This window comes from Oncorhynchus mykiss, chromosome 26, assembly GCF_013265735.2.
Source record: "Oncorhynchus mykiss isolate Arlee chromosome 26, USDA_OmykA_1.1, whole genome shotgun sequence".
Classification (NCBI taxonomy): domain Eukaryota; kingdom Metazoa; phylum Chordata; class Actinopteri; order Salmoniformes; family Salmonidae; genus Oncorhynchus; species Oncorhynchus mykiss.
Window position 1 is genome coordinate 34,002,399 of NC_048590.1, and position 22,669 is coordinate 34,025,067.

General features: G+C 41.6%; 1 protein-coding gene across 3 annotated transcripts in view; it reads left to right on the forward strand.

The window, feature by feature from the left end:
* Positions 1-280: 280 nt before the first annotated feature.
* Positions 281-22,669, forward strand: part of LOC110506682 (tubby protein-like) — a 105,910-nt gene continuing 83,521 nt past the window's right edge. For 2 of the 3 annotated variants that reach the window (XM_021586473.2, XM_021586475.2), the window contains exon 1: positions 281-576. In XM_021586473.2, the coding sequence (XP_021442148.2) occupies positions 521-576 (56 nt within the window). In that variant the 5' untranslated portion in view covers positions 281-520. The remainder of the gene's footprint in view (positions 577-22,669) is intronic. The other variant, XM_021586476.2, reaches the window with a different exon arrangement.

Sequence of the window (22,669 nt, forward strand, 5' to 3'; positions counted from 1 at the left end):
TCAATACTGTCCATTAATAATTAAATAATAATGGAATGAATGGTAGGCCAACAAATACAGATAATAATTCAAATCACAATGCTACACCTTTCCAACATCATCACCAGATGAGACCAACGGGCGTTACAATCTGGGGGACACTGTTACAGAGGATGGAGACTATACATATTTTAATGAAATACAAGTGAAATTTGATGTTTTTGCTCGAAAATTACGCAATGATGTATTTCATCGAAATAGACGTGAACATGCCTGCGTGCGCGCAACTAATGGAGTAACCCATGCATTCGTCAAATTATTGACATGCTTGTCAACTTGCGCGCACTGATTTTTTCCCTTCACATTCCAAATGGTATAGCCTATAGAAAGTGAGTCCCTGAATCGATGTGCACCACATCTCAACTCCCATTCGTTCGAGGAGGAAACGCTAGAACTGGTGAGAAATATTGGCGTGGCATCTAAACCCAGGTTTTATTTTCGTGTCACGTTGAACCCTATTTAGCAACATCCCATAGAAGTCATGGAAGGAGTCAGCAGCAACAGGAACATGTCATACAGTCGATGGAGTTATGACAGGTAAGCGTCTACCCTTTGTCAACATTTACCTTGTTATGCGAGCTGATATCACCAACTTGCCAGCAGAACCTCTCCTTTGCCTTTGTTTAGCAGGCTACCATTGTCATATCTAATCAGAAGTTGGTTGTGATTGATAAACCAACCTACAAAACCAGTTAAATGCAGAAGCCTAGTCTATGTCTATCTATCTATCTATCTATCTATCTATCTATCTATCTATCTATCTATCTCTCTCTCTCTCTCTCTCTCTCTCTCTCTCTCTCTCTCTCTCTCTCTCTCTCTCTCTCTCTCTCTCTCTCTCTCTCTCTCTCTCTCTCTCTCTCTCTCTCTCTCTCTCTCTCTCTCTCTCTCTCTCATGTATGTATGTATTTAAAAATCCAGATATTGATAGAATATGAATTAGGCTGTCATGCAGTCTACACTGTAAATCAGTTGTTATCATGAGGCATTTTGACACTGGCATGACAAATTTATATGACCTAGATAAGTGTGTGTGTGTGTGTGTGTGTCGAAGCAGTGATTTGTCTGTGATACTACAACCATATTGCTTCTGGTCAATGTTGATTTCCTGAAACAAATACAATGTGACGGATCCTAGGAGGCTGTATGTCCTGTAACTTACATTTTCTGTTTTTTCTTTTCTTATTTTAACTCACGGTCAGTTGAAACAGCTTTCAGTATATTTGAGTTGTAGTAAGCTTTGTCAGCACTGGTACAGTAAGTGGGGAAATAACTTATTTTTCTATTTCTGCATCAAACCGCTACAGTACAGAGCGTTGCTTGCTAGTCTTTATGTTCTGACTATAAGGCCTTTCCTTATTGGTCAGCAGACATGAGCACACACAGTCAGTCAGTAAGCAACATCCCACTGAGCACACACTGGTTGAATCAACATTGTTTCCACCTCATTTCAATAAAATGACGTTGAACCAACATGGAATAGACGTTGAATTGACGTTTGTGCCCAGTGGGATGCTTGTGGCCCGGCTCTCTTAAGCTCTTACATTGTGATTGGTATTCTAGACACCGTAACTGTGCTGATTGGGCATCCCAAGAGAATGCAGCGAGAGATTCTGGGTCTCCTACAGCTTCATACACATTTTTTCAGCTCTGTGCAACAATGGGGGTGGGGAGAAGAGGGAGATTAAGCTGAAGCCTCTCAGCACGTCTCCTAGGCAGTAACACATTCTTGATGTTTGATGTTTTTGTGTTCATGATATACAGTACCAGACAAAAGTTTACCAGACACACCTACTCATTCCAGGTTTTTTCTTTATTTGTACTATTTTCTACATTGTAGAATAATAGTGAAGTTAATATCAAAACTATGAAATGACACATGTGGAATCAAATCTAATTTTATTAGTCACATTCGCCGAATACTTACAGTGAAATGCTTACATACGAGCCCCTAACCAACAGTGATGTTTCAAAAAATACGGATAAGAATAAAAAATAAAATTAGCAAGTAATTGACGAGCAACAGTAAAAAATAACAATATATACAGGGGGTGCCGGTACAGAGTCAATGTGCGGGGCCACCGGTTAGTTGAGGTAGTATGTACATGTAGTAACCTAAAAAGTGTTAAACAAATTAAAATATATTTTATATTTGAGATTCTTCAAATAGCAACCCGTTGCCTTGATCACAGCTTTGCACACTCTTGGCATTCTCTCAACCAGCTTCATGAGGTGTGCCTTATAATATTACAATATAATTTATGGAATTTACTTCCTTCTTAATGAATTTGAGCCAATCAGTTGTGTTGTGACAAGGTAGGGGGGTATACAGAAGATGGTCCTATTTGGTAAAATACCAAGTCCATATTATGGCAAGAACAGCTCAAATAAGCAAAGAGAAACAACAGTCCATCTTTCTTTAAGACATGAGGGTCAGTCAATACGGAAAAGATCAAGAACTTTAAAAGTTTCTTCACGTGCAGTCGCAAAAACGATCAAGCGCTATGATGAAACTACCTCTCATGAGGACCGCCACAGGAAAGGAAAACCCAGAGTTTCCTCAGCTGCAGAGGATAAATTCATTAGAGTTACCAGCCTCAGATATTGCAGCACAACAGATACATCTCAACTTCAACTGTTCAGAGGAGACTGCGTGAATCAAGCCTTCATGGTCGAATTGCTGCTAAGAAACCACTACTAAAGAACACCAATAAAGGTCAAGAAACACGAGCAGTGGACATTAGACCAGTGGAAATGTGAGATTTTTGGTTCCAAATGCTGTGTCTTTGTGAGACGCAGAGTAGGTGAACGGATCATCTCTGCATGTGTGATTCCCACCGTGAAGCATGGAGGAGGTGTGATGGTGTGGGGGTGCTTTGCTGGTGACACTGTCTGTGATTTATTTAGAATTCAAGGCACACTTAACCAGCATGGCTACCACAGCATTCTGCAGCGATATGCCATCCCATCTGGTTTGCACTTAGGACGATCATTTGTTTTTCAACAGGACAATGACCCAAAACACACCTCCAGGCTTTGTAAGGGCACCAAGGAGAGAGATGGAGTGCTGCATCAGATGACCTGGCCTCCACAATTATCCGACCTCAACCTTATTTGAGATGGTTGTGAAAGATTTGAACCGCAGAGTGAAGGAAAAGCAGCCAACAAGTGCTCAGCATATATGGGAACTCCTTCAAGACTGTAGAGAAAGAGGAAAAAAAAGCATTCCAGGTGAAGCTGGTTGAGCGAATGCCAAGAGTGTGCATAGCTGTCATTAAGACAAAGGGTGGCTACTTTGAAGAATCTAAAATACATTTTGATTTGTTGAACCTTTTTTTTTGGTTGCTACATGATTCCATGTGTTATTTCATGTCTTCACTATTATTCTACAATGTGAAAATAGTCCAAAAAAATTAAAACCTTTGAATGAGTAGGTACTGTATATGACATGCAAATGAATAGAGGCAGGCTGCTCTGCTCCTAAAATGTGACTGAGAGAGATGTAATGGTTTGTTGTGTGGAGAGATGCCAGAAGCTGTTCATTACTGTGGTGCTTGATCCATGTTTGACACACTAGTGATGTCTGTATGCAGTACACATGAAATGGCACTCCATCAGACACGTGTGACACAGGTTTGACACTTGCAATACAGTCATAAAAAGGCAGCTGACACAAACAACAAATATCAACATCCACAGTTAATAACCCACTTACAAACTAAACAGCAGCTCTTGTATGTATTTATTCTGGCTACGATACTATGGGTATGGTATGTTAAATGTAGGTAATGATTGCTCCAGCTTCTATGCCGTGCATCTCTCACTGTTAGAGGAGAATTTGATCCTGATTTAAAATGCTTACATTTTTCATTCCAATTTATGAGTTCCCTGCGGCTGGCCTCAGGTTCATTAGAAAATGTTTCTGGGCCGCATGTAGACTCGACGGTGCTGCTATGGTTTGAATATGCTCTGCTCATGGACCAGGTGTGTGTTTGTTCAGGCATCGTAATTCATGGCGGTGCCTGCGAAGGTAGGAGCAGTGCACTCACAATGTGTTAGTTCAACAGGCCTGGCAGCCAGTACACACAGCAACCACAGAGCGATGGAGAGCCAAGGTGTTGAGGGGAGATACTATTCATCGAGAGGAGGGGATCACATTCTCACAGATTGTGTTTTCATAATTATTGTGTGTCTGCTGAAAAAATCTACATAAATGCCAGGAGATCTCATTAGTCTCTGATTTGGTATCGCCTCACATGGTACATGCAGTTTTACAGCGCTTATTTATATTTTTTACGTAATCATTTGATGTTTTTTGGGTTAGTGAGTAGTGTTGGTGAGAGTGAGCCATTTTCTGTGTGTGCTGCCATTGTATTTCTGAGAACATCTCTGGGGGTTAATGCACTGTTGGAGTATGGATGGTCCACGCTGCACACCTGCTTCTGCGTCACAGATGAATGGGTGGTGACACGGGGTACCGACGTGTGAGAGCACACATCTATAATCTGTGTAGTGGAGGGGAATGACACACACACAGAGACATTAGGCGCTAGGCAGGCATACAACATAGCTCATGGCTGTTAATATTGTAATGCCAATAATGACATGGTGCATAGTACATTAAATGCACACACACGCACACACACACACAAACACACACACACACGCAGAGACACTAGGCGCTAGGCAGGCATACAACATAGCTCATGGCTGTTAATATTGTAACGCCAATAATGACATACGGTGCATAGTACATTAATTGTGCACACACACACACACACACATACATACATATTACTGTGTGTACTAACATATAAACTTTGGTACGAGTTCATATGCTATGTAGACACTGATCTAAAGACAGGAAGCACTATTTACTTTAATCGTACGACTAAATAGAGTAGAAAAATGATATGATTCCCACATCCTAACCTGTCTGTCTTACTGTTATTGATAATAGTGTTCTGTCTCAGTAACACAGGGTTATTTCCATGTAAAAGGACCCATGAGCACCAACATAGGAGCATGTCAAATGAAAGCTAAGAGTCTCTTTAAACATTTTTTTTATTAAGGCATATCCATTTTTCAACCCTTTTCCACCCTAAAAATGTGGAATGAGCAAAGGCTTTGATTTCTGGTCAAACAGATGGAAAAGGGGTCTTCCAAAACACCTACCAGAAAAAGTCCTTAAAGGTACTAAAAATACATCAAAGACCCTTGCCAACTACTATCAACACATATATTTAGTTTTGGATACATTTTTCTGCCTTCTGCAAGTTTAAGAAACATTGCCTTGTGGCTTGAAATTCCGTTACCAAAAACCCACATGCTGCATCTTTTAAGATATTTTCTATTTTCTCTCCCTCATGAGGAGGGATGATAATTAAAATTCACAGAAGTAACACGTATAGGTAAACCTATCAATTAGATAGTGTTTTTACTGATATCAATATTGTTTATGAATTATTAAGTGATTAAAACTCAATTTCGTTACCAAATCGGTAACGGAATTAAAAATAAAATGGGTAATGGAATTTCTGTGATTGAATTGACTACAATGGGAAATCATAGTAGTCATTAACCACAGTTGGGTTCACAAGTTTGGATGGCACAGTACAGCAAACAAAAGCATAGTACTGTGTAGAGTACAGTAGATTAACTAGAGTTCAGGACACTATTGCACTGAACTATACTCTACTTTACTGTACTGAACTATAATCTACTTTGTCTTCTACTGTACTGAACTCTACTCTGCTGTACTGTACTCTACTGTACTCTTCTGAGCTCTACTGTGCTATACTTGATGTCAAACTAGTGAAACATAGATATCTAGGATTGGTTCAGATTTAGTCCAGACCAATAAATGTGGTCTTGTTTGGGGGCAGAGCTCATTAAAATAATAGCCAGTGTGTAGAATAATACCCAAATATGCAAAGGAGAATATTGTATGTTTATACATTTTGTGTAGCTATTTAGTATAGATCATCATGAAGTGAATGACATTAATATCCATAATTATGCATTTCTGTGTCGTACAGATCGGGGATACATGATGAAATTCTGTTGCCGCAATTCCAATAACAGATTTAAATCCACTTCACTTATGTCAGGCTTCACTTATGTCAGGCTGCTGGTAAGAAGTCTGGTGCAGGAAAGCGGAGAGTTGTGATCAGGCGCACACTTTAATTGGCAGAAGTAACAACAGACAGAAGCAACTGCGTCAAAAATCTCCAGCCAATTGGCAAAAGTGAAAAGAGCGACAACAGTCACAATAATGCATAAGTTAAACAATTAAACAAACTCGGGTTCAACACGGTACCCGTGGATAAACCAGCCTGGCGCGTAACATGATACACATAACAAAACAGTTCCACACAAAGACATGGGGGAAACTGAGGGAATATATATGTAGTGTGATTAGGGAATGTAAACCAGGTGTGCGGGGAAACAAGACAAAACAAATGGAACAATGACAAGTGGAGTGGCGATGGCTAGAAGACCGGTGACGTCTACCGCCGAACGCTGCCCGAACAAGGAGAGGAGCCGACTTCGGCGGAAATCGTGACAACTTACTGTAGTTCAATAACCAAAATATATTTTTTTCAAAGTCAATGTGTGATGTCATAGCTGACACCCCATTCTATCTGCAGACATGTTGAATTTTATTTGGAGCAGATATTTAACTCATGTGGACATAAACTTTTAGAGATTTTACTGAATCTTTGTATCTGCACAGTTCTTCCACTAAATGTGTTTTTTTTAAATGTTCAGTGTAAATTGGTCAAAGTAGTCATTGTGTATAGAGGTGTATGCATCTAAGTAAATAAGTGTCTGTCTGCCTCTTATCGACTCAGAATGGAACAGGGGGGGCCTGGGTTGGAGAGCGAGGGGGGGCCTGGGTTGGCGAGCGAGAGGGGGCCTGGGTTGGCGAGCGAGATGGGGCCTGGGTTAGGGAGAGAGGGGGCCTGAGTTGAACAGAGAGAGGGGGCCTGAGTTGAACAGAGAGAGGGAGAACGAAGGGGCTGGGTTTGAACACAAGTGGGCAAATTTATAGGGGTTACACATATTAGAGACTGTTTTCAAAACACTCTCCCTGCTGCAAGGCCCAGACTGAATTCTGCTCTGTCAGTGCCATACACAGGTTGGTGTGTGTGTCCGTGACTGAGGTCAGGGCTCTGCTGGGGCCATTAGCCAGGGTTTTGATTGCAAACACATCACTGATGGATAATATCTGATGGTTGTAATATCAATGTAACAATGTAGGTCCTATGTTGAGAACTGTTCCAATAACTGGCCCTAGCAGTATATAGAGCACTCAATAGGTCTCAATCCAGTTCCCTGAGGCTTCACATTAAGGGTCATGGCATTGATGGTCAATCATTTCCAGTTGCAATCTTCAAGGCTTCAAAAACACAGCCCCCCAGGAATGTATAGTTTTAAGCTCCTGTAACCATATGCTTTCTGAGTTTAGTCGGGTAAAACACAAAATTCATGAGGTTTGGATATGATTTCCTCAGAGCATAAAGCTGTATAATGTTTGGGCCATTGTCTATCAGTAGTTAATTGAAGCCTATCCTCCTACCCTCTATTACCTCTAATTGGATCCCATCTGATAAATCTATTGGAAGGGGAGAGGGCTTGTCGTCAGGCAAAGTTATTGTTCCGGAAGTAATGAATTATGAGACCAAGAGACCACTATGAGGGGAGCAGCTGTCTGCTTTTACCTGGCTTTCTACTAAATAGCTAGTGTGAATAAGAAGCATTACCACTGAGACTGTTCTGGGAACTGCTGCTCTGCTCTGAGGAGTGCGCTACACTTCAGTAATTATAGCCCCCAATCAGATAGTGGTGCTGGAAGTGGAAATGCTTTTTACCAATATGTTGTTTAGGGAGGCACACTGTGTATATTAGATTAGATGAACATTTGAATATTTCAATAATAGGCAGCTGGAGACAACCATGTTCACAGATTTTTATAAAACGGCACTGTATTTCAGTTTATACTATGTTTTATCTAAGGTCTCAAATATCCTATTTATATTTTATATGTAAAACTACAGTAATGTTTCTATCCTCACAACCTAATTTTACTGCCTAAGATATAGATTCACCCAGCTGGCTGTAGAGCACAACTCCAGACTGGTCTGGTTGGCAGTACATTCATATTAATATTTATTTAAATGCAGCATCTTGCCAGCAGCAATCAAAATATATTATAATTTCTGGGTAGCTGTATGCGTTTTTCTGTGTCAACCTCTAAGAGGAGTGGGATTTAAGTGATGCTTAACTCAGTTTCTTTAGCAGTCTGACAAACCTTAATATCTTACCTGTGTGACAGGACTACGACCACGACTGTAGGGCTGAGGTGCTTTGTCTCTGTTTTCAAGGATTTTTCCAAAGGGTTTGAATGTTTCCCCACCATCCTCAATCTGACTGTATTGTCATTTGTCATACTCTCATACACTACCTCACTTTCCCAACCTCAAAACATAGATTGATATCAATCTGGTGGCATGGTAGAAAGGAAGTCGTTGTTCTGTTTGGTCCTTTGCTTGAGATGTCCTGGTTGTGTTCCTAATGGCACCCTATTCCCTTTATAGTGCCCCAGACCGTGTTCAATAGGTGCAATCACTTAGAGTCTGGCTACTGTATATCACATGATTATAGTTTATTACTTTTCAGCTGAATCCCAGTGTTTGAATGATGTGTATATGACTGCAATATATGGCACAGTGTTCACTGATAGCTTGAATGGTAGGAGGTTGAACATAGTGATGAAAGGGTGTATGTACACTACCGTTCAAATGTTTGGGGCCACTAAGACATTTTAAGAAAAACACATTTTTGTCGATTAAAATAACATCAAATTGATCAAAAATACAGTGTAGACATTGTTAATGTTGTAAATGACTATTGTAGCTGGAAACAGCAGATTTTGTATGGACTATCTACATAGGCGTACAGAGGCCCATTATCAGCAACCATCACTCCTGTGTTCCAATGGCACGTTGTGTTAGCTAATCCTAGTTTATCATTTTAAAAGGCTAATTGATCATTAGAAAACCCTTTTGCAATTATGTTAGCACAGCTGAAAACTGTTGTTATGATTAAAGAAGCAATAAAACTGGCCTTTAGACTAGTTGAGTGTCTGGAGCATCAGCATTTGGGTACCTGCACCTTTTTGAGCACTTGAGTGTGTCTTGTTAGGATTATGGAGGATGTACCATATACGTACTCTATCTTACCCCTTGGCTGTGACTGTGCTGGTGTACAGTATATGGAGATGTTATTACAGTGTTCACATCCACGTGTTCACTTCCAGACAGGCTGCTATTTAATGATCAGAAGCTGCACTGCTGAAGAATATTGAGTTTTGTCACAATGGAGAGAGAATTTAATTGGTAAACAATCTTCTTTTCAAAGCATAATTGCGCAGTATGTAAAGAAAATGTAATTAGATTTTCCAATTTAAATACAATTGGCTACTTATGTCATTTGAAATGGAATGTTTCTGTAACTGAAGGGGAGTTTCACTATCAACAAAAAAGATGAGTCAATCTCTATTCTGGCCTGTATTTAGACAGAAATGTACACTCAGGTTTGCTTCCCAAATGCATCCTAAATGACACCCTATTGTTCCTGGTCAAAAGTAGTGTACTACATATTCTTGCCTGCATCCAGATTTAAGAGACAGACTGGTCTCTCTGTCTACTGTATGCTAAACCTCTCTTTTGAATAATTGATCTTAGCGCAGGGAAGGTTGACCTCTGGTATGCTGTTTGGAATGCTAACCATGTTTTAAAGTAATAGTCAGCGCTTGACTTGGGCAGCAGCTCACTGGATCTGATTACAGGCACCTCAAATGTTCTACTGCTTGAGCTCCTGTTCCTCTTATTGAACATTAGTTCAGAAGTCTTGTGGAGCTCTTGCACCCAAATGTAAACAGCACCGGCCCCTATTTCAGTCCAAGTCAAGCACTGGTAATAGTGGGTACTATGGAGACAGTCAGACTCTTTTTTTAGTAATGATAGGGGTTTCTTACTGTAGAAATAAATTTGACTATTATTATAAGCCTCGGCACGCTGACTGTCTGTTGGAAACTACTATCTCTATAATTCATGGCCAGAATAATGCATGAGATCTCTCTACTGGCTCTACAGCAGGTTTCATTGTCAATTTCATTTAGTTCATTATTGGGTGAGATTCTGGTCCAAGTTAAAAAGTTATAATTATACTCTGTCTTATTCATTGAGACATGTTGGTATTACTGTATGGGAGTATTGCGGACCACTGCCTGTGAATGGCAGTGACTGAGTCTAACTCTCCTACACTGCTATAGTCAGTGTTTATATGTTGCAATGTCATGATAGTGTCACAGTACACTGTCGACCTCCTCGTCCCTTACTTTCCCAAGGACACAAAGTGTTTTGAGAAGAGAACAAACCTCGAAGTGAGTTGAGTTAATAGTAGAGGACTGCAGCACGTGCACTGCCTGAGCTGTAGAGATCATTAAGGGAAGTGTGGAGCACCTCTTGTTAAAGCCAAAGTGTGCTGGGCCAACTGCAAAGACAGCAATTAGAGCTGGTAGCTGCCTGCCTGCGACTGACGATCACAGTGAATTCTACGTATATAATTATATAGCTAGACTCTAAAGGATACCAGAGCTGGAAAAGTAAATAGCCAATTTCACTGCTTGTGTTTTGTAGGTATGGAAGGGGCTTGTGTTTGTGTAAAGAAGCCTTATAGTGTGATGAATAGATGGTTCCGTTGTGAAGGGAAAATGGGAAATTACGAGTAGTTATGGTTAGGTCTTTATACACTGAGTGTACAAAACATAAGGAACACCTGCTCTTTCCATGACATAGACTGACCAAGTGAATCCAGTTGAAAGATATGATCCCTTATTGATGTCACTTGTTAAATCCACTTCAATCAGTGTAGATGAGAGGATGAGACCGGTTAAAGAAGGATTTATAATCCTTGAGACAGTTGAGACATGGATTGTGTATTTGTGCTATTGAGCGTGTGGATGGGCAAGACAAAATATTTAAGTGCCTTTTGAAGGGGTTATGGTAGTAGGTGCCAGGCACACCGGTTTGAGTGTATCAAGAACTGCAACGCTGCTGGGTTTTTCACTTTCAACAGTTTCCCGTGTGTATCAAGTGTTGGGATTCGTTCCTTGTTCCTTTATAAGAAGCAGAGACTAGAAAAGACTGGAACAATATTAAACATTATAATGAATATATATATATATATATATATATATATGTAGTCTATGACCCTATTAATGTAAGGAAGACCCCTCCACTTCTATTAATACAACATGAGCATAATCAATTATTATAATACATCAAACATATTTGTTACAGCCCCTATCATGACCCCAAGGTGAACCCGACACGAATGGTTCACCACCCAAAGGACATCCAGCCAACTTGACACTGTGGAATGCATTGGAGTCAACATGGGCCAGCATCCCTGTGGAACACTTTGTACACCTTGTAGAATTGAGGCTGTTCTGAGGGCAAAAGGGGGGGGCAACTCAATATTAGGAAGCTGTTCCTAATGTCTTGTACACTTAGTGTATGATTCTACATAGTAACAGTATTATAAATCATGTTGGAGTTGTAGGTACCCCTCCATAGATGTTTTTTGCTGACCTTCTAACCATGAAATGGAGTGCTTAGTGTATGTAGGGGTAGACAGGTACTGTAGACTGGCCATGCAGTGAACACCCTGAAAGAACTTCACTGGACTCTCTGTAAACTGGAAACCATATATCCTGAGTCTGCATTTATTGTAGCTGGGGATTTTAACAAAACTAATCTGAAATCAAGTCTCCCTAAATTTTAGCAGCATATCGAATGTGCGACTCGAGCTGGCAGCAATCAAACAAGCTAAGCATCAGTATAGAGACAAAGTAGAGTTACAATTCAACGCACAAACACAAGATGTATGTGGCAGGGTCTACAGTCAATCACGGATTACAAAAAGAAAACCAGCCCCGTGGCGGACACTGACATCTTGCTCCCAGACCTATTAAACAACTTCTTTGCTCATTTTGAGGACAATACAGTGCCACTGACAAGGCCCGCTACCAAAACCTGTGGGCTCTCCTTCACTGTGAGTAAAACATTTAAATGTGTTAACCCTCGCAAGGCTGCTGGCTCAGACGGCATCCCTATCCGTGACCTCAGAGCATGCGCGCATGAGTAGACCAGCTAACTGGTGTGTTTACGGACATATTCAATCAATCCCTATCCCAGTCTGCTGTGCCCACATGCTTCAAGAGGGCCACCATTGTTCCTGTTCCCAAGAAAGCTAAGGTAACTGAGCTAAACAACTATTGCCCTGTAGCACTCACTTCTGTCATTGTCAAGTGCTTTGAGAGACTATCCAAGGATCATATCACCTCCACCCTACCTGATACCCTAGACCCACTCCAATTTGCTTACCGCCCCAATAGATCCACAGACGACACAATCACACTGCACACTGCCCTAACCCATCTGGACAAGAGGAATACCTATGTAAGAATGCTGTTCATCGACTACAGCTCAGCATTTAACACCATAGTACCCTCCAAACTCGTCATTAAGCTCGAGACCCTGGGTCTCGACCCCGCCCTGTGCAACTGGGTCCTGGACATTCTGACTGGCCGCCCCCAGGTGGTGAGGGTAGGAAACAACATCTCCACCCCGCTGATCCTCAACACTGGGGCCCAACAAGGGTGCGTTCTCAGCCCTCTCATGTGCTCCCTGTTCACCCATGACTACTTGGCCATGCACGCCTTCAACTCAATCATCAAGTTTACAGACGACACTACAGTGGTAGGCTTGATTACCAACAACAACGAGACGGCCTACAGGGAGGAGGTGAGGGCCCTCGGAGTGTGGTGTCAGGAAAATAACCTCACACTCAACGTCAACAAAACAAAGGAGATGATTGTGGACTTCAGGAAACAGCAGAGGGATCCACATCGACGGGAGAGTAGTGGAGAAGGTGGAAAGTTTTAAGTTCCTCGGCGTACACATCACGGCCAAACTGAAATCGTCCACCCACACAGACAGCATGGTGAAGAAGGCGGAACAGCACCTCTTCAACCTCAGGAGGTTTAAGAAATTTGTCTTGTCACCGAAAACACTCACAAACTTTTACAGATGCACAATCGAGAGCATCCTGTTGAGCTGTATCACAGCCTGGTATGGCTGCTGCTCCGCCCACAACCGTAAGGCTCTCCAGAGGGTAGTGAGGTCTGCACAAATCATCACCGGGGGCAAACTACCTGCCCTCCAGGACACTTACAGCACCCGATGTCACAGGAAGGCCAAAAAGATCATCAAGGACATCAACCACCCGAGCCACTGCCTGTTCACCCCACTATCATCCAGAAGGCGAGGTCAGTACAGGTGCATCAAAGCTGGGACTGATAGAAGCTGTTTTTCAGTCTATCTCAAGGCCATCAGACTGTTAAACAGTCATCACTAACATTGAGTGGCTGCTGCCAACATACAGACTCAAATCTCAAGCCACTTTAATAATTAATAATTGGATGTAATAAACGTATCACTAGCCACTTTAAACAATGCCACTTTATATAATGTTTACATACCCTACATTACTCATCTCATATGTATATACTCTACTCTATACCATCTACTCCATCTTGTCTATGCCGCACGGCCATCGCTCTTCCATATATTTATATGTACATTTTTATTCATCCCATTACACGTGTGTGTGTGTGTGTGTGTGTGTGTGTATATAAGGTAGTTGTTGTGAAATTGTTAGATATTACTGCACTGTCGGAACTAGAAGCACAAGCATTTCGCTACATTCGCATTAACATCTGCTAACCATGTGTATGTGACCAATGAAATTTGATTTGACTCCCAGAGTATTCATTTGTCTTATAATTTTCTATTAGTCCTCATGCTCCGCTCTGCTTGTGAATGAGCATAACAACAGAACACAACCATTAAAATCTCTGATAATTACTGTGTGGTCTCTGGAGGTGTTTTGAACATATCTGATATGAAGGAAAGACCTCAACCATCCCAGTCTTTTCACTGAGTGAGGCCTCTTTGTTCCAGTACACTGGCCAATTGCCAGAGTAAGCGGTCAGTGGCAAACTCACACATCATAGACAGGAACTGTCCAAGGTCCTTGCAAATGATGTATATAAACCCTGCATAGCTGATGCTATGTTTTGGCCATGGAGAGGCTTTGAAGCCACCGGTCGGCCATATTGTCACTCCTCAGAAAAGCAGTCCTCCATAGGAATGAATGGAATTCTACAATATTTAATTCAAATGTTTTAAAGACAAATTAACATGTATTATTTTGTTTTAGTGGGGACAGTAACATTAGTACTTTCAAAGTATACTATAAGGAAAATGTTTTCATGTTTTTCTGTTTAGCTCGCATAATATAATTTAAAAGTATGCATTAAGGTGACTGTAATAGAATAAACATATTTCTATCGCTTCCAAAATATTGTTTACAATGGTGGGGGAGTGCCAAGATGGTGGCTTGTGGCTTCAAAACAGCTGTTAGTCATCTAGTGTATATATATATATATATATATATATATATATATATATATATATATATATATATATATATATATATATATATATATATATATATATATATATATATATATATATATATATATATATATATATATATATATATATATATATATATATATATATATAAATCATTGGTCCTTACATTGATCACACACTGATTAAACTGTCTTAATACTTCAGCCTTTGACATGTTTCCTTCATGTGGACATTCTTGGAAATGCTCACGGCAATTTAAAAAACATGTTACTTGCTCTGCACACCTGAAAGCAGTGTTGAGTCAATGAGGAACTCTGACTCCTCTACCCTGGAGGTGGGAGAGGTTGGAGAGAACAAATCCCTATGGACTGGATTAGTCATAAAGCTATAGACAAGCTCTCCATCCACAGACAGGGGAGGCCATGGGAAACCATTTGTTAAACTGGTTGGCAGATTGCAGGCTCCTAGTTGACAACGAGTAGGCCACTGTGTGGGATGGATACCACATTATCTCATCACATTATTGACCACAGATAATCTAGCTGGATGTTCTTTTTCTCGCTCGCTTGCTCGCTGTCTCTGAGCCATTGTTCCCGGATGTAATAATTCACTCATTGACAAGTTTCAGCAGAAAAAGTAATAAGAAGGTAAATCGATCATCAGTCCAGCAGCAGGCAGCCTGGAGTTTTTCAGAAATGTATCAGCAGCCTTGGCTGATGCCTCAAGGTGAGCATGGCCATTGTAACACTGGCTCAGTGATAATGATAAATGACTCTTCAATGAAGCAAACATATTATTAAGGCAGTCCTCCTACACACTTGTAGTTGAATGTTATCTTACATTTAAATGTTGTCTTTTTCCTTTCAATATATCATCAAATTATAACCATGCACCTGCAACAAGCAACCTCAGATGTACAAGTGCTTCTCCTAGGTGTTACGAAATTAAAAGCCTATTTTATTTCTTACATTTGTTCTGTCCCTACACCTGTTATGGCTGCATCACCTCACTCCCCCTGTTTGGTAACATTATATATAGGTACAATATGTGCTTATTCCTACTAAACTGTGATTTATATTTTTCTTTTCATCTTTGGCAATTACAGTTAAACGAAGGCGTTAGAGAAAAATCATAATCTCAGTGACACACCAGTATTGAGTAACAATGCTTGAATCAGCAGTGAATCACTCAGGACAACAGCAGATTGCAATCAATGTGCCATCGCATCGTGGTGTAAGTATTGAATGCGTGGTTATTATCACAACAGTTGAGAGAAGTGGACAGAAATGGGACTGAAGGAGGAGTACTGGACTATTGTAGAGGGAAAGGGGGGATACCTAGTCAGTTGTACAACTGAAGGCCTTCAACTGAAATGTGTTTTCTGCATTTAACCCAACCCCTCTGAATTAGAGAGGTGCGGGGGGCTGTCTTAATCGACATCCACGTCTTTCGGCGCCCGGGGAACAGTGGGTTAACTGCCTTGCTCAGGGGTAAACCGACAGATTTTTACTTGTCAGCTCGGTGATTCGCTTCATCAACCTTTCGGTTACTGGCCCAACGCTCTAACCACTACGCTACCTGCCGCCCCTATGAGGATGTCCCAGGGGCCCTATTTGAAAGCCTGATCTGCACACGCCTGTCTTTAACCAGGTGAGGCAGTAGGTTAGCCACCACGTAACAACACATTATTGTCAGATAGCACACTCAGCAGTGTACTGCATTACCTCCAAGTGTAAGAAGACTTTGATGCAGAGTGCACACATGACAACCCAGTTGTGCCCTGATGCACCTGTGTGCTATCCCCTGGTCCAACAGAACATTCAGGTCAGTAGTAATGGTTGGTGGTGGAAGAATATTAAAAATTACAACATTCTATTTTATATCCATTTTATTTTCATAAAATGAAATACATGCTTTGTACAGTATCGTAGATCCATCAATTGCAGCTGGTTGCATCCATTTCCTTGTGTTATAGCATGTTAGCTTTAAATCTGTTGCTTTCATTCATAAAAGTAATAAAAATGTCTGTCTTTCTGAGTTATTCACCTCTCTCATGCGGTGGGTTATTATTTAGCGTGATAACAGTAAATCTGTCATGCCTACATTATTGCCTCCCTGGGTCTGCTGAGATTTAGTCCTATAGCAGCCTATGGGTGACTGATACATGATGAGATGAGGCCTTTTCAGAAGGACAGATTTACATCACACTGTTTCAGAGGGACTCTGACTGACACCAGAGAGAGAGAAAGAGAGCGCCTGTTCTCCCTGGGGGCGTGTGGTTTCCTGTGTTCACCTTTTGTCTTGTTTTCTTCCCTTCCTAAAATAGGAACTTGAATGTCCCCGAGGGAGGAAATGGTCTGAGACACACAGCAGACATGGAGGTATTTAAATGAAGATGAAGCTAACTGTGTTGATGCAACCTTATCAAATAACATCTCCTTATTTAATAGACGGTTTCCTCATATCCTCTATAACAACGTTAGTGGTAGACTTCACAGTCTGGCATGAGTAATGTTAGGAAATAGAGTGAAGCAGATTTCTCAGTGGACCTAGGATCTTTTCTTCGGCATTGTCTGTCATTTATGTGAGTGTGAGTGAGAGAGCGTGTTTGTATAAAAGGTTCTTTCCCCACTGTGACAACACTACAGTCACTGGTTCCACAGTGCAACAGTAGAGAACTCCAGATATGTGCAGCCAGTGTAGATGAACAGAGAACAACAGAACTCTCACCTAAGTAGAGCTGAGACCCAATCTTATCTTCTGCCTCTGAAGCATCACAAAGCAGCCATCTGTTGCTGTCCTTTATTCTCCCAATAACACAGCATGTGATGTGCTCTATTTACCCTATCTGACTGGAGATGAGTGAGAGGGTGAGCTAGTGGTACTGCCTGCTGTACCTGACAGACGCTGCCTGACTCACACACACACAAATGCATGCACACACACACACACACACATAAATGCATGCACACACACACACACAGCTACGTGCTACCAGCCTACCACACATAATCAGTTATCAGGTATTCCTCATGAGAGATTTGGGGCGCAGGAGCAGACATACACCAATTCAGACCCTGTTGCTGAACTGTAGGCCTCTTTAATCCTAACCCTGGATAGTATACCTCTCAAACCCTAACCCTGGATGGTAGACCTCTCGAACCCTAACCCTAGATGGTAGACCTCTCGAACCCTAACCCTAGATGGTAGACCTCTCGAACCCTAACCCTAGATGGTAGACCTCTCGAACCCTAACCCTAGATGGTAGACCTCTCGAACCCTAACCCTGGATGGTAGACCTCTCGAACCCTAACCCTGGATGGTAGACCTCTCGAACCCTAACCCTGGATGGTAGACCTCTCAAACCCTAACCCTGGATGGTAGGCCTCTCGAACCCTAACCCTGGGTGGTAGGCCTCTCACACCCTAACCCTGGGTAGTCAATATCATCTCTCCTACTCCATATTACTCCTTCATCTCCTCCACCACCACCTCCTTCTACCCATGGGGCCTGTTGCTATGGTGAACAGTGATAGTGGAATAGGGAAATTGACAGGAGGATCCACTGACATTAAATTGTATGTGCTGCATAATTACTTTCCCTGTCTTTTTTAAGAGGAGAGCAGACTGAATGTGGAAACTTGCTAAGCCCTCTCCTCGTTCTCTTCCTCTCTCTCTTGGTCTCTCTCTCTTACTGTTTCTAATACTCTATACCTCTGTCTGCATGCTGTGTATGGAATCTATTAGCAGCAGGATTTCATGCTGCATTTACTATTAATAATTAATATGGCAGTGCGAGAGAGCCAAAGATCTGAAGTGACAACCAGTAATATTTAAAATCCCCTATTTTGATAATGGCCATGATTACTTATCACAGAGGACTTTCCTGTTCCAAAGGTGGTTGGTTTATAGATGCATTACTTCACAACGTTGAAAGTAAAATACATCACTTATTCTTCATCTGAAATGGCTGTGTGGAAGATGTGATAGCTGCTGTTTTTGAGGACGGTTTTACTTGAAATGGTTGTGATATGTGTTTGTCATACCTACTACCTCAGTTGAATGCAATGACTGTAAGTTGCTCTGGATAAGAACATCTGCTAAAATGTAATCAGTCCAAGCATGTCCATGCATACTGTCTTGTGGCCTTATATAATCACATGTAAACAGGCATTTGTGTAACCATTGAGACAGATGATGTGTTATGTACCAGAAGACAATGATTACATTGAAAGGAACTGATTAGCTTAGAGGGTAGAGGGAGGGAATTCTAAAGAGTACAGTGATAGACTCATAATGTTGCATAGTCATCATCCTCCACCATACAGTATATGTTATGTCACCCTGGTCAGAGCATGCTAATTCACTTTTGTACAGAACACGTCTAAGAGAGAGACCGTATGTATCAAGTGTCTCAGAGTGACAAGTGCTGATTTATATCAGTTTTGCTTTTTAGATCACAATAAAAAAGGTTATGTGGTCAGCACTCCTATTCTGAGATCGTTGATACAAACATCCTTTGAAATGGTGGTGAAAGTCTCCCAGATTCTGGTGAAGGATACCACATGTTGTTCTTCAAAAGCTCAATGACTTTAAAAGCATCATATTTTCAAGATGTTGTAGTGACTAAATCAGAATAGTCCATACCAAGTGATTGAGGGAGTACTACAATACATCTCTGGTCATATACAGTATGATGCTGAACAGCACCACCATGTGATGATGGAACAATGCCTGGAGTGGATCACATGATTCTCTAACTTCCTGGTGTTTGTGTTCCCTCCTGTGGCCGAAGGGAATAAGCACATGTGCAAGTTGAATTTGGTAGTATAGCGGCCATAAACTACCACTGTGTCAGGGTAGAATGCTGAGTAAAGCTGTTATCTACAGTATCATGGGTAGGAGGATATTCTTAACAGAAATGTCAATTATGATAGACCTCTTATACTCTACTGTATGAACCTGAGTGAGTTTAGTTTATGATCACCTGCTAGTAGTCATAATCTTACCCTTATCTTTCCCTCAGTTCATCATCATAAATTGTAGCAAAGTAGCCTACGAGATATTTGCTTGTATGTCAGTCTCTATCACAGGCGGCTGGTGGCACCTTAATAGGGGAGGACGGAACGGAATGAATGGAATGGTGTCAACATCAAACACATGGTTTCCTTCTGTTTGATACCATTACATTAACTTCATTCCAGTCACATCATAACATGAATAAGATGTAATGAATCACTTAGGTCATGGTATTATGTGATGTGTGCAGTATTGCGGTTGACATATTGCTTGGTGCAGTATCTGTTTTGGGCGGACTACCACTAGGTGTCAGGGTAGTCTGGTTGCCATGGTCACGAGCAACCGAGTGCAGCTAAGCTGTCTAAAGACATGGAGAAAAGACGACGTCAGTTCATTTACTGCCTTTTAATTAAATGATGTATGGGATGATTGCATGATCATGGAGGGAAGGACAGACACACAGCCAGGGGGAGATTCACATTTGGACAAAATACCGTCCACTCCTCGCCTCCTCCGTCCTCTCCCCTCCTTGACTCGGAATCAATAAGTGGTCGAGGAGAGTGTTAATTCGTTGGTAGGTGACTGAAGGAGGCTGCTCCCCTCCTCCATGATCTACTTGGTCAGAGGATGCACAAGAGTATCCTCATGGCAGGTAGCGCGGAAGTCTTTTATAATCAGCCACCCCCTTTAAATCAGCTGTTGTTTTCTCAAAGGAGAAAGTATACACACATTTAACATGATAAGTAGCACAACGATTTTATCTATTAAATATCTTGCACAACTAGCTAAACATATATTTTTTTATTACTTTTTTATTACCTTCATTTGCATGATTACGCGTGAGTGGAGGAGTCTCATTTCCTGCAGGCGCATTTGTTTCCACGTTTCCTCCTCTCCTCGATTACCTTTGACCTTTTTCAAAAAGAGCAGAGGAGAGGACAGAGGACGGATGAGTTAGGAAAACCAAATTGAGAATCTCCTAGGGTCTGTCCTTTTCTGTTGGAGTTGCCGCTGTAGTTTTTCACTAGATGGTGGTAGAGGTGTGGAGAGGTTTTTCTGCAGGCAGGTTTTCTGAACTGATGTTACCTTAATGGAAGTATGCCTCTCATTTTTATCATTTCTACATTTCTAACAGCACTGGAGTTCATAATGATGAAAAGAAGAACATTATGACTAACAACATACATTTCACACGTACTCACACTATTCCTTCAGTCTTACTAAATAGAGAGCGTCATTTGGCCTAATGTAAGACGGTCACGATTTGATAGTCTGTGAGAGTAGAATTAAGTATTTATCTTCATATTATCTATGGGTGTCTCATATTTAATGACATTGCCTTAACAACCATGCAACATTGTTTGCTACCATGGAAACTGCTGCCACATAACTAGGAAAAAGCATCTTGTGTGTAATCCTCTCCAGCGGGAAGTTAGGACTTTATAAAATAATGAAATATGAGTTTTGTTTACATAAATATCTGAATAAATGTTCAACAAGGGTGTGTTGACATGAGATAAAAACAAATTAACAGTTACAACAGAAATAAATGTATCAAACATTTTATTCACCAAGTTGAAGATGTACCATTCACTCTTTTGTAGACTTTTGCCTGTTTCTCTGCCATCTGAGAAAGAAGATGGTGGTCAGTCGACATCCATGTCATTTGTGGTGTTTCTTCCCTGTTGGTTCCCCAGACTTTAGTAGATTTCCCATTTAGAATGTGATGTAGACTGGTTCAGTTCTGGAGAAAGATTATAGGGAAATTGGAAACCACGACGATGAAACAATGGGAATGGAAATGTCTGCATCAGCTGAGAAAGTGTGAGATGTTCACGTAATGCCCTCTAAAGATAGACATAGGGCAGAGATACTGTATTCCACTTGTCAAGATGGCACTCTCGTTTTTACACCCCCCCCACCCCCCTCCCTCATCTGTCTGTCTGCAGGGCGTGGGGTGTGAGTGTGATCTGGAGCAGCAATCTGTCTGTCTGCGTGTGAGATGTGAGTGGCTGAGGTGGTGGCTGGTGATAAGATAACTAGCTGTACCTTGTCTCTGAAATAACAGACTGCTTGATCTACTCAAACTAGTGTCAAAAAGAACCCAGAAATGAACCCTGAGAATCCACCCTTTGTACCTGCTTCAGCGAAGCTGCAGAATCTAACAAATTGAGGAATCAAACATTTGCACCTGCCATCCTTAGCAACAATACCTGTTGTTTGCTCCATATCCTTGGTTTTCTCTGTATATCCCTGTTATTATTTATCCTGCTGCAGTAAGTATCCCTGGAATTATCCAAGGAACTGTTGGGAGTAGAGGCAGTCCATCTCCAGCCTCACTGGGACATCGGGACACTGTTTCATCCAGCCTGACATTTCCTAATCCAAATCATGTTTTATGCATGTTTCTGTTTGGCACTGAGAGATGAGTTAGGGGGGGCTGTGTTGATATAGGGTGTCTGGTGTGGGTGTGCGCGTTTTATGTGTTTGCGTGTGTGTGTGTGTAGTCTGCGGGCCCAAGTTCTGACTGGTAATCATGACTGCAAAACTAGATTAACGTCCTCTAATAAAAGTGAGCCTCTCTTCGCTTCATGTCTCCACTCTGCCCACGCAGGCCTGCTAAACACACTGTCGTTCAGGCCTAGCCTGCTGGTTGGGCTTCCTGCTCCCATGCTGCTTAGTGGCTGAGAGAGCACAGGGGCCTTCCTGGCCGACACACTCACACCACGCGCTGCAACATGCTGATCAGTGTTAGTACAGGGAGATGTGGTTGGCTACAGTAATTGATAGATTTTCTACATGTATGCGCGAGGTGATGGGGTCGTATTGGCATTACTCTGATGATGGAGGAATATTCTTAGCTGTAGGACTCTGTTCATCTACAGTATCACCCACACATTGTGACAGTACATCTGTTATGGTCTCATGCAAAGCCCCAGTAAAAGCCTGCTCTGTGGGGGGGGGGGGGGGGGGGGGGGGGGGTTTATCAACAAAGAAGAGTGAAGTGTGGGTGCTCGCTTTATCTCTTTCTCTGTATCTCTCTCT